This window comes from Gymnodraco acuticeps, unplaced genomic scaffold (assembly GCF_902827175.1).
Source record: "Gymnodraco acuticeps unplaced genomic scaffold, fGymAcu1.1, whole genome shotgun sequence".
Classification (NCBI taxonomy): Eukaryota; Metazoa; Chordata; class Actinopteri; order Perciformes; family Bathydraconidae; genus Gymnodraco; species Gymnodraco acuticeps.
In genome coordinates this window covers 1,223,510-1,237,435 of record NW_022990838.1, presented here as the reverse complement: position 1 = coordinate 1,237,435, position 13,926 = coordinate 1,223,510, and the positions used below count along the sequence as shown (strand labels likewise).

General features: G+C 39.0%; 1 protein-coding gene across 11 annotated transcripts in view; it reads left to right on the top strand.

Annotated features, from left to right (window-relative positions):
• LOC117557273 (RIMS-binding protein 2-like) overlaps positions 1-13,926 on the top strand; it is an 80,212-nt gene that overhangs the window by 39,485 nt on the left and 26,801 nt on the right. For all 11 annotated transcript variants that reach the window (XM_034233030.1, XM_034233025.1, XM_034233024.1 and 8 more), the window contains 4 exons: positions 76-204; positions 1,197-1,373; positions 2,753-2,959; positions 12,808-12,975. In XM_034233030.1, coding sequence (XP_034088921.1) covers positions 76-204; positions 1,197-1,373; positions 2,753-2,959; positions 12,808-12,975 — 681 coding nt within the window. The remainder of the gene's footprint in view (positions 1-75; positions 205-1,196; positions 1,374-2,752; positions 2,960-12,807; positions 12,976-13,926) is intronic.

The following is a 13,926-nucleotide window of genomic DNA, read 5'->3' as shown; positions in this document are numbered from 1 at the left end:
TCATGCTTGTTGTGTTAGTGTTAATTTTTGCTGTAGGCGTTGTCTAATGAGGCTGTTTGTTTCCCGTTTGTTTAGTGGAAGAGCAGCGCCCCAGAGACGGAGGAGAAGGTCAGGCGGCTGAGGAGGAAGAACACTGAGCTGTCTGTGCTCGCTAAGAGGCTGGAAGACAGAGCTCGCAAACTGCAGGAGGCCAACCTCAGAGTGGTATACGGCACAAATTAAATACATCACATTTCAGCTTCAGTGTGAAATGCTTTCCCCCCCCCACTGTGACCCAAAGCGACTCATTATCACGCAGCACCATCCAAATAACCACATCACCATAATGTCCGGTAATGAGTTGAATGGAATAGTTCAGCATGTGATGAATGGGAGCCTTGTTGAAAAAGTACCAGCTCCCTATTAAATATTTAATGCATCACTAGAATGGCTGGAGGAACTAGGAGGTTTCCTGAGATAATATCCACCAGGGGCTGAAATTAGGGGGGAAAGGAAGAAGGGGGAGATTTTTATTTTTGATTCAGAGAATAACTTTGACTGAAAGATCATTTATTTGCAACAATTCAACCTTTTTCTTCAATTGTAATATCAAAAATACTATAATAACTATGATGTATCTTTCCACAGCTCACTCATTGTTGGTGAAATTGTAAATAATTAGGTTGATAATTTGTCATTTTAATTTAACGATAAGCTGCATGCATGCAAGGTGTCACTCTTTGAAGTTGGATGTAGTATTTACTCTTGATGTGGAAGAGCCTCTATCTCTCCTGAAGAGCAGTAGGGGCTACCTCTCTCTCTCTGGGATGCTTTGGTCACTGGTGTGTTTTCACATTGCACCTGTTCACCAGACTGAGGGAGGGACCTCTCCCCTCCCCCGCTCACCTCCTGCTGCTCACTGAAGGGCACAGCAATGCAGCTCTGATAAATCTACACCAAAAAAAGAATGACTTGTGAGGCTTGATTCACTTAAAAGTCGGCTTTTATTATGAGACTGACCCACAGATAGTAAAATACCTACAGTGGTTGACACGCCTCTGTTATTCAGAAGAACAATACAAGTACCTCTGCTCTACCTATACCAGATATCTACTGAGTAAAATGATACACTTTTTCTTTGAAAGAGGACACGTTTCTTCCTCTAGGAAATCCAGTCTGGTGATTCAAAGACGTATTTCCTTGTTGCTGTTGTTCAGGTGAACTCCCCGTCGCTGATGAGACCCGGGTCAGTGGAACAGTACAAGAGGGCGTTCGCCCGTCAGCGGGCCCGGGACCTGGCCCAGCACGCCGACGCTCTGCTGTCTAAAGACAAAGAAATCGCCGCTCTGCAGGAGGAGTGCAGAGAGCTGGAGTCACGGCTGGGCACCACCAAGGTATTTATCACACAGCCCCTCTTTAACTGAGAGGGGCTCACTGATTTGGACTCATGGTAAAGACACATGCTCTCCTTTTCTATGTGAAGCACTTTGGGCCACAGAGGTGGAGTGTAACTAAGTACATTCACCTTACTAAAGTTACATTTTGAGGTACTTTTACTTCTACTCCACTACATCTCTGAGGGGAATATTGTACTTTTTACTACACTACATTTATCTCGCAGTTTTTTTATATTAAATTTGAACAATATTATATTTAATAGTTAAGCATTCACAGAGGACTTTTTTTTCCTCGTCTGGTACTTTTGAAAAATGAAATACATATTCCTGAATATACTTACAAACTTTTCCTTTAGTAACATTTCCCATGCAGGACTTGCATTTGTACAGTGTGTCACTAAAAGTAACACACTGTACAGTAGAGGTTCTGGATTCTTCCTCCACCACAGTAAACAAAAACAAAGCTGAGGTAACTTTATGGTTCTTCCAAGTTTTTTGCCTTGTTTCATATAGCCCACTCCTCATCCCTGCCACAAGCTCGCCCTCTGCTGGACACCACGGGTACTCCTCCTCCTCCTAACTCCCTCCTAAGCCCGTATTACTGGGGCTGCGTCACTGCGGATGACTCGTTGACAGTGCAGGAATAGGCTGCCTTCGAAGTGCCTGTTTTTAATTACTGCTCCACTGACTTAAGAGCTCATTTGCCTGAATGTGAACATCTGCTGGGTTTCATAATGCAGGGTCTCCCAGGGTAAGCTGGCTATTGATCCAGTGAGAGTGTCTATGTGGGACTACCCAGGTTCTCACCAAGTAATGAGGACAAGGTGGAGGGCAGATGAAGGAGTATTCTCAACTTGAGAGGGAACATTTAGATATAAAGTCTGTATGAGACGACCTAGAATCAGTTTTACTGCTGCTTTAAGCTATCTTATTGTTATATCCCTCTGACTGTTCTATCTACTACTGTTTTCATTTATCACATTTGTTTTAAATCTATGTATCTATTAAACACAATCTTAGAGTGTTGTGAAATCAGTTCTAAATTGCAAGAGCAATAGTCTTAACTACTTAACAAAACAAATAAAACAGTGCAACAGACATAACAGTGCAAGCAAGCAGCATGAATAAGAACATATTTACACAAGGTCGTTTACGATAAAACATACCTAACTTTCAAATTAAATACTGTAGAGTTGAATAAATACTGGTTACTGTTACAATATATAAATATGTACATATGTGGAATAAAAAGGATGTACAAATAAACAAATAGTCCCTGAATCTGGTGGTCTTTGTCCGGATGCTACGGTACCAATATTGTAATGACTTGACGACGTTCCTGTCTGTCTTTGATGCATACGTCTGTGTCTGTGCAGGGCTCCCCTCTTCCATCTGGCCGAGTGGAATTCGAGAGGCTTCTCAGGGAGTCTCAGAGGGAGGTGCTGCGGCTCCAGAGGCAGCTGTCCGTCACATCATCTGGGCAGCAGCACGACCACAGTCCCGACCTTGGCGGCCCGGCGAAGTGTGGGAGGATCCAGGAAGAAGAGGAGGAGGAAGACAAGAAAGAAGATGAGGAAGATAAGGTAAAAGCCCCCCCTCAGATCAAGGCTACGCTTACCCCTGTTGGTATAAGACCAACATAACAAGTAACATGTAATAAGGGATTTGAATTAGAGGGCCTTGTCTATGCAAACTAAGAAATGCTGACATCAATAGAATTCCTTTAATGTCTTCCAACCAAATTAAGTATAAATACTGACGGTGTATTAACACATATCCAACACTAATACAATATACAAAACACAGTAGGATAACTTGCATATTGTGCTTCTGGATGTTGCACATTTGCTATTTATTTCTTGTATATAGAGCCACAAGCCCTTTTATAAGTAATAAACAAATATGGAAATAGATGCAAAGGAATATACTAAGCTGTAGTTGGGATATAGACATTTGTACAGAGTTCTATATATGCATTTGGGATGTTACGTTTTTTTTAAACGGCTACAATGATGCTGTTCGTTTTACTTGCAGTTAAGTGTGTGATGAAAAGCAGCACACACCAGATAATGTTTTACACCTAGGGTTGTAAACGGTATTTGCACTGCAGTATGGTTTGAATTATTTGCCCCTTGGTCATGCACACTGAATTTTTCCCAAGTCCAGTGTACATTTACGTTGGCATGCATGCTGGTTCGCAGTGTTACATAATGGCTTGTCGTTGGACTCGATACTAATCTGCCACGAGCCATAATGAGATGATTCCCTGCCTTGAACTTGGGCCTGATCAAAGATACAGAAGTCACACACTCCCATCCCCTCTGCATTTAATACTCATCTCCTCGCTTCTCACTTCTTAGAAACATTCATTTACTTGAAGTGATGTGCCGATCCGTCTCAGGGCAACAAATCTAAAATGCACATACTTTATGCCTTAATATTTAAATATGTAATGTATTGCAGGAATTACATTACAATAATTGAAACATTTAGTTTGTCACGCCACTGAACATCTGACATCTAACAGTTCAAATAGTGACATTCTTAAAGGTATCATTTATGTGCGTTAGAATCAGTCTTGATCACCCTAAAGGCATACATCTCTTTTATGGAGATAAAAAAATGTCCTCACTGTGGAGTAGAGTACATTTTCTGCCTGTGAAGCTCAAATGAGAATGCCGATTGTGGTAATCTCCCCCGTTTGTGGGACGCGCACACTAAGAAAGGGGCCATGTTGTGTGAACTCTAATCCCCTCTAACAACAGAATGGTACAGTCCAGTAATCCGCTCTCTGTTGCTGTGGCAGCGGTGAGAGGGTTTTGCATGGTAGGTAAGACTCCAGTCGCACTAAAGACTTTGCTATCTCGCCCTGCTCTGGATAACTAGCAGGCCAAGGGACGCCTTGACGTTGGCACAGATCACGCCAAAGGGGTAGGTCATCTTCTGAGTTTTGTCGTCTCCGTGTGTCGGTCTCCGTTCCCGCTGTACTTCTCGTTTACTAACCTCGTATGTGCCTGCTTGGACGTGAGCCTGCAGCCCTGCAGAACTCAAAGTTCAGACTTAACCCTGAAAAGTAATCGGTCACAGGACAAATCGGGAGCGATCATTTGTGTTAGATATTTAAAACAGCATCTTATTCTGCAAGATTATAACTGTTACATGTAAGTTTAACAAAAACAACTTGCAGCTATTTGCAGGATTTTTCTTCTAAGTCTCATAGCTGCTGTTTTTCTATGTTAATTTCAGTAAATCCTCTGCTAAATTGCAGCCATGTCTGTAATGGCATGCTACTTCCTTACAAATGAGAAAGAAGTGACATGCATTAGGCCTATTGAAGGGCAGCCAGTCAGAAACGCGGTTTTATAACTGTCATATTTTGGAGCTTCCAGATGCAGAATTTAGATGGGGGGGACTTAGTGACAGGGTGGTAGAGCGTTTGATTGGTGGACATCGATATGCTACGTATTAAAAAGAAAATCAACGGCCAGGCCAATCCATTAAGGTGCTTTTAAAAGAAGTGATCCAGTTACCCGTTGCAGTAGTCTGCAGGGATTACACCAATGTGCTTATGGCATTCAGGGCCTGCCGAATGGGATCTGACCCTGCGTTAGTACGCATGGGCCCAAGGTGTACTTGATCCTCTAGTATACATGGACCACATCAGTGTGAGGTGTACACAATGGCACCTCGCTGTGTGACGCAAAGTGTACGTAGAGGCGAGCCTCAGTTACAGGAGGATTTGATCTAGGATCTAAGCTACCGTAACATTCAAACTGCCTGTGAGGATATATGTTAGACACGGCTGCATCCTTCATCTGACCATTCATTGATAATTGTTCATATAACTTCACACATTCTTTAAAATGTCAATATTGACTTCATGTATTTTATAATTTGAATGTTTTTCTGAATGCACAATCTTTATACTAGTTTTGTCATACCTTCTACGTCCAATTTACTTTTGGAGTGACATGTGAAGTTCTTGTTCTACTGTGACTGAAAAGCCAGCAGCAACATTTCAAAACATTTCAATTTTAAAAGGAGTATAGTTCATCATGTCATATTAAACATGTCTGTTTGCAAAGTGCATGGAAGTACGGAAACAGGAGAAGACGTTTCTGATTTCTATATTTTCGAAGTATATAGAAGTACTCGTGTTCTCCGTTGATATATTCTGATATATTTTCCTTTATGCCATGACCCAGTATATCCATAATACCGACCAAATCAATATCAGCCATCAGGTGATGGGATGTGAGCAGAACATGACATCAAGCGAGAACTGTTCTTCAAGTTTCATTCATTCAAATGACCTCTTAATGAACTCAGAAGTATATTGAGGAAAATACCTTATTGTCAATATAGCATAGAAAAATAAATCAGGAAAATACATACTATAATAAAAAGCTGAAAAATAAAACATTAAGAGAAAATGTAGGATTTTAAAATTCCCCAGAGAAAACAATCAATGACATAATAATATTGACATCCTTTCAAGAAGCCATCAAAAGCCATGACTTCAAACTGTTTCCTGTTGAACTCCCTCCCCCTGCATCATTACTCCGCCAGTTCCTAATGCATTCTGTTCTATAGTTTCTTTGTGTCTTATCTTATTTACTTCATTGCATATTTGTTTATTGTGTAGAATGTAGTAGAAGTATTTTTCAAGCTCAGGTGAAACAACCGCACCGGCAACAGAAACTAATAATTCAAGTTTTTTCGATAAGGAACATCATTGAAAGTTAGCAATGAATGTAAAGGGTAACATAAACAACCATTAAGGGTCTATAAATAAATAGTATCATCAATAGTTAACATAAGTGCAGTGTAAAGTCTGCAAATGTCTGCCATTCACATTTATACTGTGTATAAGCCTGACTTACTCAATGCTTGAATGCATAGCAATCAGGTACAGGCTTGTTAGATTTTAAAGATCACATGCACTTCTTTTAATGTCATACATGTTATAAAAGAAAATGAAATGTATAAGTTATATTTGCTGATAAATTGGAGCCAATTCAGGTTAAAAACAAATAATAATCACATCTGTATTTATGTGCAAGTTTGCCTGCCAGGAAACATAATATTGAAGTTAAGGATAGCTAACAATGTACTTAATTGCATTGTCAAATACTATATGAACATTTTCACATGCAAGCAGCTTTTGTCCTACCAGATTATATTTAATTTGACTCCAGTGGCTTCAGCAACATTACGAAGCGTATCTGCACAGCATGTTTAAATGCCCCATGCTGTAGAAATTGTCATTATTTATATTTGTGTGTAAAACAAAGTAAAAACAATCTGGTCAGATATTGTCACAAATATCTCAGTATGTGGTAATCATCACATTTTAAAATTGGGAACTGATATTTAGATTGATACACTGTATGTATTTGAAGCTGATGTTAATCGTAGCATATTTTTGATTCGACCACACATGACATTGACTAGTTGATAATTCATACTTATTGTAAGACCAACATGGACACCATTAATACATTCACATAGTATATAACTATTACATAATATGTTAGTATGGCTTGATGTGTTAGTTTGAGATGAGACCAGGAACCAGCTGTACACTTATTTTATTACTACTCTGCTGAATATATACAAATATTAAAACATGTTCAATTAAACAATGGTATATTTTAACTGTTCGGGTATTATGGATCTTTATATTAATGCTTCTAGTTTTTGTATGTATTATAGCTGGTTATAAATGTAGTGTTTAAGGACACCGCATGCACAAACTCTTCGCATATACAGTATACTGGTCAGCGTCCATTCAACATATATTCTATAGTTGTCCTGTGGGTACTGATTCTAATCTGACAGGATTTACTCTTTTACCCACATTTTAATATATATATATATATATAATATTCTTGAATTGATGAAAGTAGTGAAGCTAATAGGCGTTGTCCCTGTTTAGTGGTAGGATTGACTCAGCTATTGATTCCTTTCTTTGCTGTTTCTGTGATTGAAAAATATATTATTATTTTTTTTTGCTGAATATGTTTAAATAGTTTGTGAAAAGAAATGAAGTGAATACTAATTGAGAACTCATTGTAAAAACCATCAGAACACCTGAATATGTGATTCTCAGATTCTTCGCAGAAAAGGAACTATACAATTGCAAATTCACATGAATTTGAGCACTACTCATTTAACACCTGGTCTGTTAGCTTTTGTATTTCAGATTATGCTCAATTTGACTCAATTGATCTTTTTATCATTAGTGTCCTAATGAAGAAAGAGAATTAAACACACACTAACTTTTGTTTGGTCAAAGTGTTGCCACATAAACCTTTTTTCATAAAAGCTCTGGCCTAAAGCTCTATGACAGTTCCTTTTATTCCTCCTAATATTTTATAAATGAGGGATTATGTCATATTCGCCCTGTGTTCATCCGTTACAACCTTGATATCACCCGTCACCTAAATCCTGATTAGATTTGCTTTGTGAACCAACGTTTCTTTTTCAAAAAGGATTGCTCCTCTTTAAAGGTTTGTAAACCAATAGGAATACAAATCATACTTAATAATATGTCGTCACTGAGTGTAAAAATACATCTCATAACTCTGTAGCGGTATGGAAAGGACACAAGTAACGACGTAAAGAAGAGCTGCAAAAAGTAGAACAATAATAATTCAAAAGGATGAGGTGTGTTCAAATTGACGTTGGGTTTCACCTTTGCCACCACTTTTGTGTCACTACATTGTCAAAAGCCTGCCAGATTATTGGAGTGTACTCCACACACTTAAGCCAACCCACTCAATAGGTGTGACATGCTACAAGCTAATTAAGAATCCCAAGAAGACAGGTTTAACCGCGGCTGCCGAAATACAAACGTGGGCATCTAGCCAGGATTGCCGGGCACGTATGATTGATGTGACGGGATCTTAATGACCACCAAAAGGAATTAGCAACAGAAAAGTCGGCAGTGTTTTTTTTTTAAAGCCCTCATGGCTGTGCACTGTTTTTTGTACAGGGGCCAATGGTATTAGTGCCTCCTGCCGGCCTTTCGTCACCACTACTAACACCATCTGGTCACCTAGCCAAAAGATAAACTGGGGACAGACTCGCTTAACGCCACAGACATGACACTCATTTGGGGCTCAACAGTCACTGTGGGTCATAAGGACCGCTTGTTGGGATCTTCTGTATCTGTACAAATATTTATCCTGTGGAGACAGGAAAACCTTCCCCTAATTCTCATGCTGCCAGAAGTAGAACTATTGTGATAATAAGGAAGAATGATAGGATGCTGGGAACTTTATCTTGGTATATATAGTATTATATCTCACCAATCAGGCCTAAATACTAACTTTTAAAGTCATTGCCGTGTGGCAGAGAAATTGTAAATCAGTTATACATCATCTTAATAATTCAAATGTTATATAAAGTTCTTGGTAGTTTGAAAATTCAAGGGTCAACGTGTCCAGGCTGATTCTTGGTATACAAAATAGCATTAGTGCAGCTGTTGTCATGCTCTTCACAGACCCCAAAAAATATATTTAGCTTCAGAATACTTTATTGTTCAATACATGTACATAAAATGGAAATGTATCTTTGGCACTGGAAAATACTTGCCATACACATTACAACATACAATTCACACAATACACATAAAAGGGAACCTGCATCTTAAAGTGACTAAGTGGCATTGCTAATAAAAGAGCTGAGTGGTTTGTTCTTCCACTGGCTTGTGTTCCATTAAAATGTGTGTTGTATTCAAAAGGAATCATTGAATATCCATTAAATAAGGTGATGGTGGCAGAATGTCCTTAAAAGGATCCTTGAGGCTTGGAAAGGGGACTTAAGGTTGAGTCATGTGTGTGTGTGTGTGTGTGTGTGTGTGTGTGTGTGTGTGTGTGTGTGTGTGTGTGTGTGTGTGTGTGTGTGTGTGTTGTGGTGTGTGTGTGTGTGTGTGTGTGTGTGTGTGTGTGTGTGTGTGTGTGTGTGTGTGGTGTGTGTGTGTGTGTGTGTGTGTGTGTGTGGTGTGTGTGTGTGTGTGTGTGTGTGTGTGTGTGTGTGTGTGTGTGTGTGTTGTGTGTGTGTGTGTGTGTGTGTGTGTGGTGTGTGTGTGTGTGTGTGTGTGTGTGTGTTTGTTTTTCAGTGGTTGCTTCCGTTCTCTCCCTTTCAATTGTGGTAGCGCAGTTCCAGTTTTGAATGTAAGAGGAATCTTTTCTCAAAATCTCTAGTGCAACATATATTTAACATTTATTGATACGGGCTGCTATTTGCTGTCCCTATTTTAATTTGTTAGAAAGTTGATGGCAACCACAGGAACCACATTCCAACACTTGGTTTTCCCTTTGCTCAAATTAGTTTATATTCTTTCTCTCAATGGTATTATCATCATATTAAAGTTGGTAAATGGAATTACTTTCAAAATAAGTATTTTTTTCAAAATGATTAATGATACATTGCAGCTAATTGCTACCATATCAAAGAAATACAATACTTTTGTTACATTTGCTAAATGTTTTGCTTCTTTTTATTGTGTATTATATTTTTAAAACAGTAGGATTCACCATCCACTGGAAACATCGATAAGCTCCTGTAGCACTTAACCTCACTCAGTTATTCCGTTAATATTTGCCTTCTTTACTCTCCGTTGTATTACATTACATGTGATTTAGCTAGTGCTTTCATCCAATGTGACTTACCTACACTTCAAAAGCTTAGACATGCCTCTGGGAGGAATTTGGGGTTAAATATCTTGCCCAAGGACATGTTGAATGCAGTGGGGGATGACGAATTAACTTCTGACCCTCATTGACATCATGGATTAGAAAAAACTAATGACATATAAGTGATACACATACAATAAAATGATCCATATGAGTATCTCCATGAAAATAGTGTAGTCTGGACTGAGAGGTCTTTGAGTGACTAACAATGTGAAAGTAAGCAGGGTGTAAAGGAGAGATCCCCTCCCCAGCTCGTGGCACCGCGCCTTTGATCCTGTTATTGGGTCATGGCTTTGGCTGCACTAGCACAGTTCTACTTTGAGCATAAGTAGGTTTGCTCTAAATTTAGATACTGATTCCCGACTCTTAACCCTTAACCAATGTCAGCCAATGTCCACCACCTGGATCCAAGTAAGACAAATTATACAACTTTTTAAAATGAACAGCAAAGAAAACAGCCACTGTGAAACATTCAGGTCACTGCACTGCTGCCTAATTAGAAAGAACAGGCTTCCCTGCTAATGTGTGTGAGTCCTGTCGCAGGCTGCAGGGATTCCCCCCGGATTATTCTTTGATTGTAGTTGGACAACTGGGAAGGAGGCTTGCTGCTAATCCCTCACTGTGTGGGGGGTTTAATGTTGAGTGTTACTGTACAATATAACAACCCAGGTTGCTCTTGTACAGTGTTCGTAGTTATACCTACTAAGAGTCATTCTATATTATTTGAAAGTAACCCACATCATTTATTTGTATTTAAATAACCCACATAATTCATCTGTTCGTAAATAACCCACATAATTAATTTGTATGTAAGTAACCCATGTAATGTATTCATACTGAATATTACCATTACATTACATTACATTGCATTTAGCTGACGCTTTTATCCAAAGCGACTTACAATAAGTACATTCGACCAGGAAGACACAACCTTGAAGAAAACAGAATCATATAAGTACATCAGGTTTCATAGAGCCAAACATTTCAAGTGCTACTCAACTGGCTTTAGGTAAGCCAGTCCTTTATTAGTATATAAGTGCTTTGTTAATAATTCTATCGCTCAAAGTGGAGTCGAAAGAGATGAGTTTTCAGTCTGCGCCAGAAGATGTGCAAGCTATCTGCTGTCCTGATGTCAATGGGGAGCTCATTCCACCATTTTGGAGCCAGGATAGCAAACCCACGTGTTTTCGCCGATGGGAACTTGGGTCCCCCTCGCAGCGAGGGTGCAGCGAGCTGTTTGGCTGATGCAGAGCATAGTGCACGCGCTGGGGTGTACAGTTTAACCATGTCCTGGATGTACGAAGGGCCAGATCCATTCGCAGCATGGTACGCAAGTACCAGTGTCTTGAAGTGGATTCTAGCAGTTACCGGAAGCCAGTGAAGGGAGCGGAGGAGCGGAGTGGTGTGGGAAAAACGTAATTAATGCGTAATTACGCGTAATTAATGCGTATATAAGTTAGCCGCGCAATGTACTCGAATGAAAGTGACCCACATTTCTTTCGGACTGTATGTAACATTGGAATTATTTTGAACTGTATGTAATCCACGTAATACATTTATGTCTAACCCACGTTTTCATAAAAACCAGAACAGGCAACATACTGTAGCAGTAAAGCCCATGTAGTAAGACCAGGAGACCACTGTTCGTGTCCCAAAAGAAAGCAGAAGTTAACGTTCACATTGTGAGGTGACACCCTTACGTCATTTCCGCAGTTATTTTAACTCAATCTACAATATTTTTGTGAACTTTGTGGTTTTCTTGCCTAAAGCAAGTAGTTCAAACATACTTATTTTAATCCAAAACACAATCTTTGAGTAAACAAATCCAAGTAGTTGTATTTCCTTTACAAGCAAGTAGTTTAAACATTGTCATTTTTAATCCAAACCAGAAGTTCATGTTTAATTTGTCACATAATTTCCCAGAACATCTGAGAATGACTAGCACTTAAGAATAATTTAAATCAGGTCTAAAAACATTTCTTTTTAACATGGCTTTTAAAATTTAAATGTTCTAATTTTCGAACTGTTAAACATGGTTTTCTTTCTTTTAATTATTTTGTGTGTTTTTGTATTTCTTCTCAATGTATTGTGTTTTCTCTGTTTGATCCTGTAAAGCACTTTGAATTGCATCACTGTATAAATTGTGCTATACAAATAAATTGCCTTGCCTTGCCTAATGCCATTTTCGTAGTTAAATTAACCCAAAGTAGTTAAAATAAAGTAGTTTTATTGCTTAAACTTCAGCAATTACATAGATATACCTATTTATTTATTTATTTGTAAGGATTTTTTGGGCCAGATTAGCCTTTATTGGAGATGACAGTGTTGAAAGGGGGAGACAGAGTGGATGACATGCGTACATGGTTCCTAGCTTGATTTAAACCTGGGTCCTCCGCATGGGCCGCCAGCTCTACCAGGTGAACTATATTGCGGCCCATATATGCCTATTTTAATCAAAAACTTATTTTCGTAAACCTAGCCAAGTATTTGGGTTATCTGAACAGGTTCAGGTTCAGCACTGCAGGGGGTTGTGCAGGTATGCTAATTGCTCAAGTTGCTGGACAATCGTAGAAACACGCACAATAATTACATTCATATTAGCCCTTGAATGAGAATGCGTTAAACATCATTACAATTACAATTTTTCCTTTTTTTTTTATATATCTTGGTTCTCGCCTTTTTAATGGCTGTACATTTGACTTACTGGATGTTGTTTGTGTCCCCTCCAGGTTGTAGGAGAGACCCCATGTGTGGTGTTAGATGAAGCTCCATCCAGGTGTGAGAAGACTCCCGGAGAGAAGGAGGAGTCGGGACTGCGAGTAACGCCCCAAACGGGCCTTAGCCCGACCCCCTCCCATCAGGAGGAGCACACAGAGGAGCAGCACCTACAGTTTCTGGTGAGCGCATTTAGCACCAAACTCGGATGATATTGTAACAGAATGCATACATTCTGGTTATTGCTTGTTGGCTTTTAAAATTGACACTAAGTCATTTCTAAGTCCTACACTCCTCTTAGCAGAAATAACTGCACATTGTGCCTTAATGCATGTTTCTAGCTATTCAAACTAAGGCTTGAATTCAGTGCTGCGGCTGAGCTGACTGCCACTGAAGGAAACTACAGTCCGATCTGTTATGCAACGCTGGGATTATTTTGATCTTGTCCCCTGGAAACAGAAGAGTAGCACATTGCCCTTGCTGATTCCAAGTGGGCCTCGTGGCTTAAATGGAACATATTCCCTCTCAGCTTTGTGTTGACAGTCTTTGTCAGGATGACTACTGAGTAGAGCACATGCAATATAACTGCAATTTGTATCTGCACTACCCTCAGCGCTTATACTGATGTGTCAGTAGCCTTTTAAAAAGTTAAAATGTGCATAATTATGAAGGGAGTGAGCATGTACATAATATAAGTTAGTTTAATACTGTGCATCAATACATTTTAAGCTAAAGGGTACAGATTCTAGCTGAACGAGGAGTAATGTGAATTATTTTAACTTGGAACATATTTTTATCTTTGCGGTTTTGTTTTACATTTTGGATTATTATTTAAATAAAAACATTTATAAATAAAACTTGAAAAAGAGTTATATCCACATTCGTTCTGCATTATTCGTTCTAGCCTATTAGGTTTGTTTGATTGAACATTTGAAAGAACAATATATAATGCAGACGGATTATTGTATTTAACCTTCAGAAACTGTAAAAGTTATATCAAATGCAAAATTCTATCTACTCAAAAACGATTGAAATGGTTTGTTTTACACACGCTTCCTGCAGTCCTTGTTGCGTTTACTAGTTGGGTTTACAGGTTATCAGTTGTTTTGCTCTGTTATTGTTATGCATTAAAT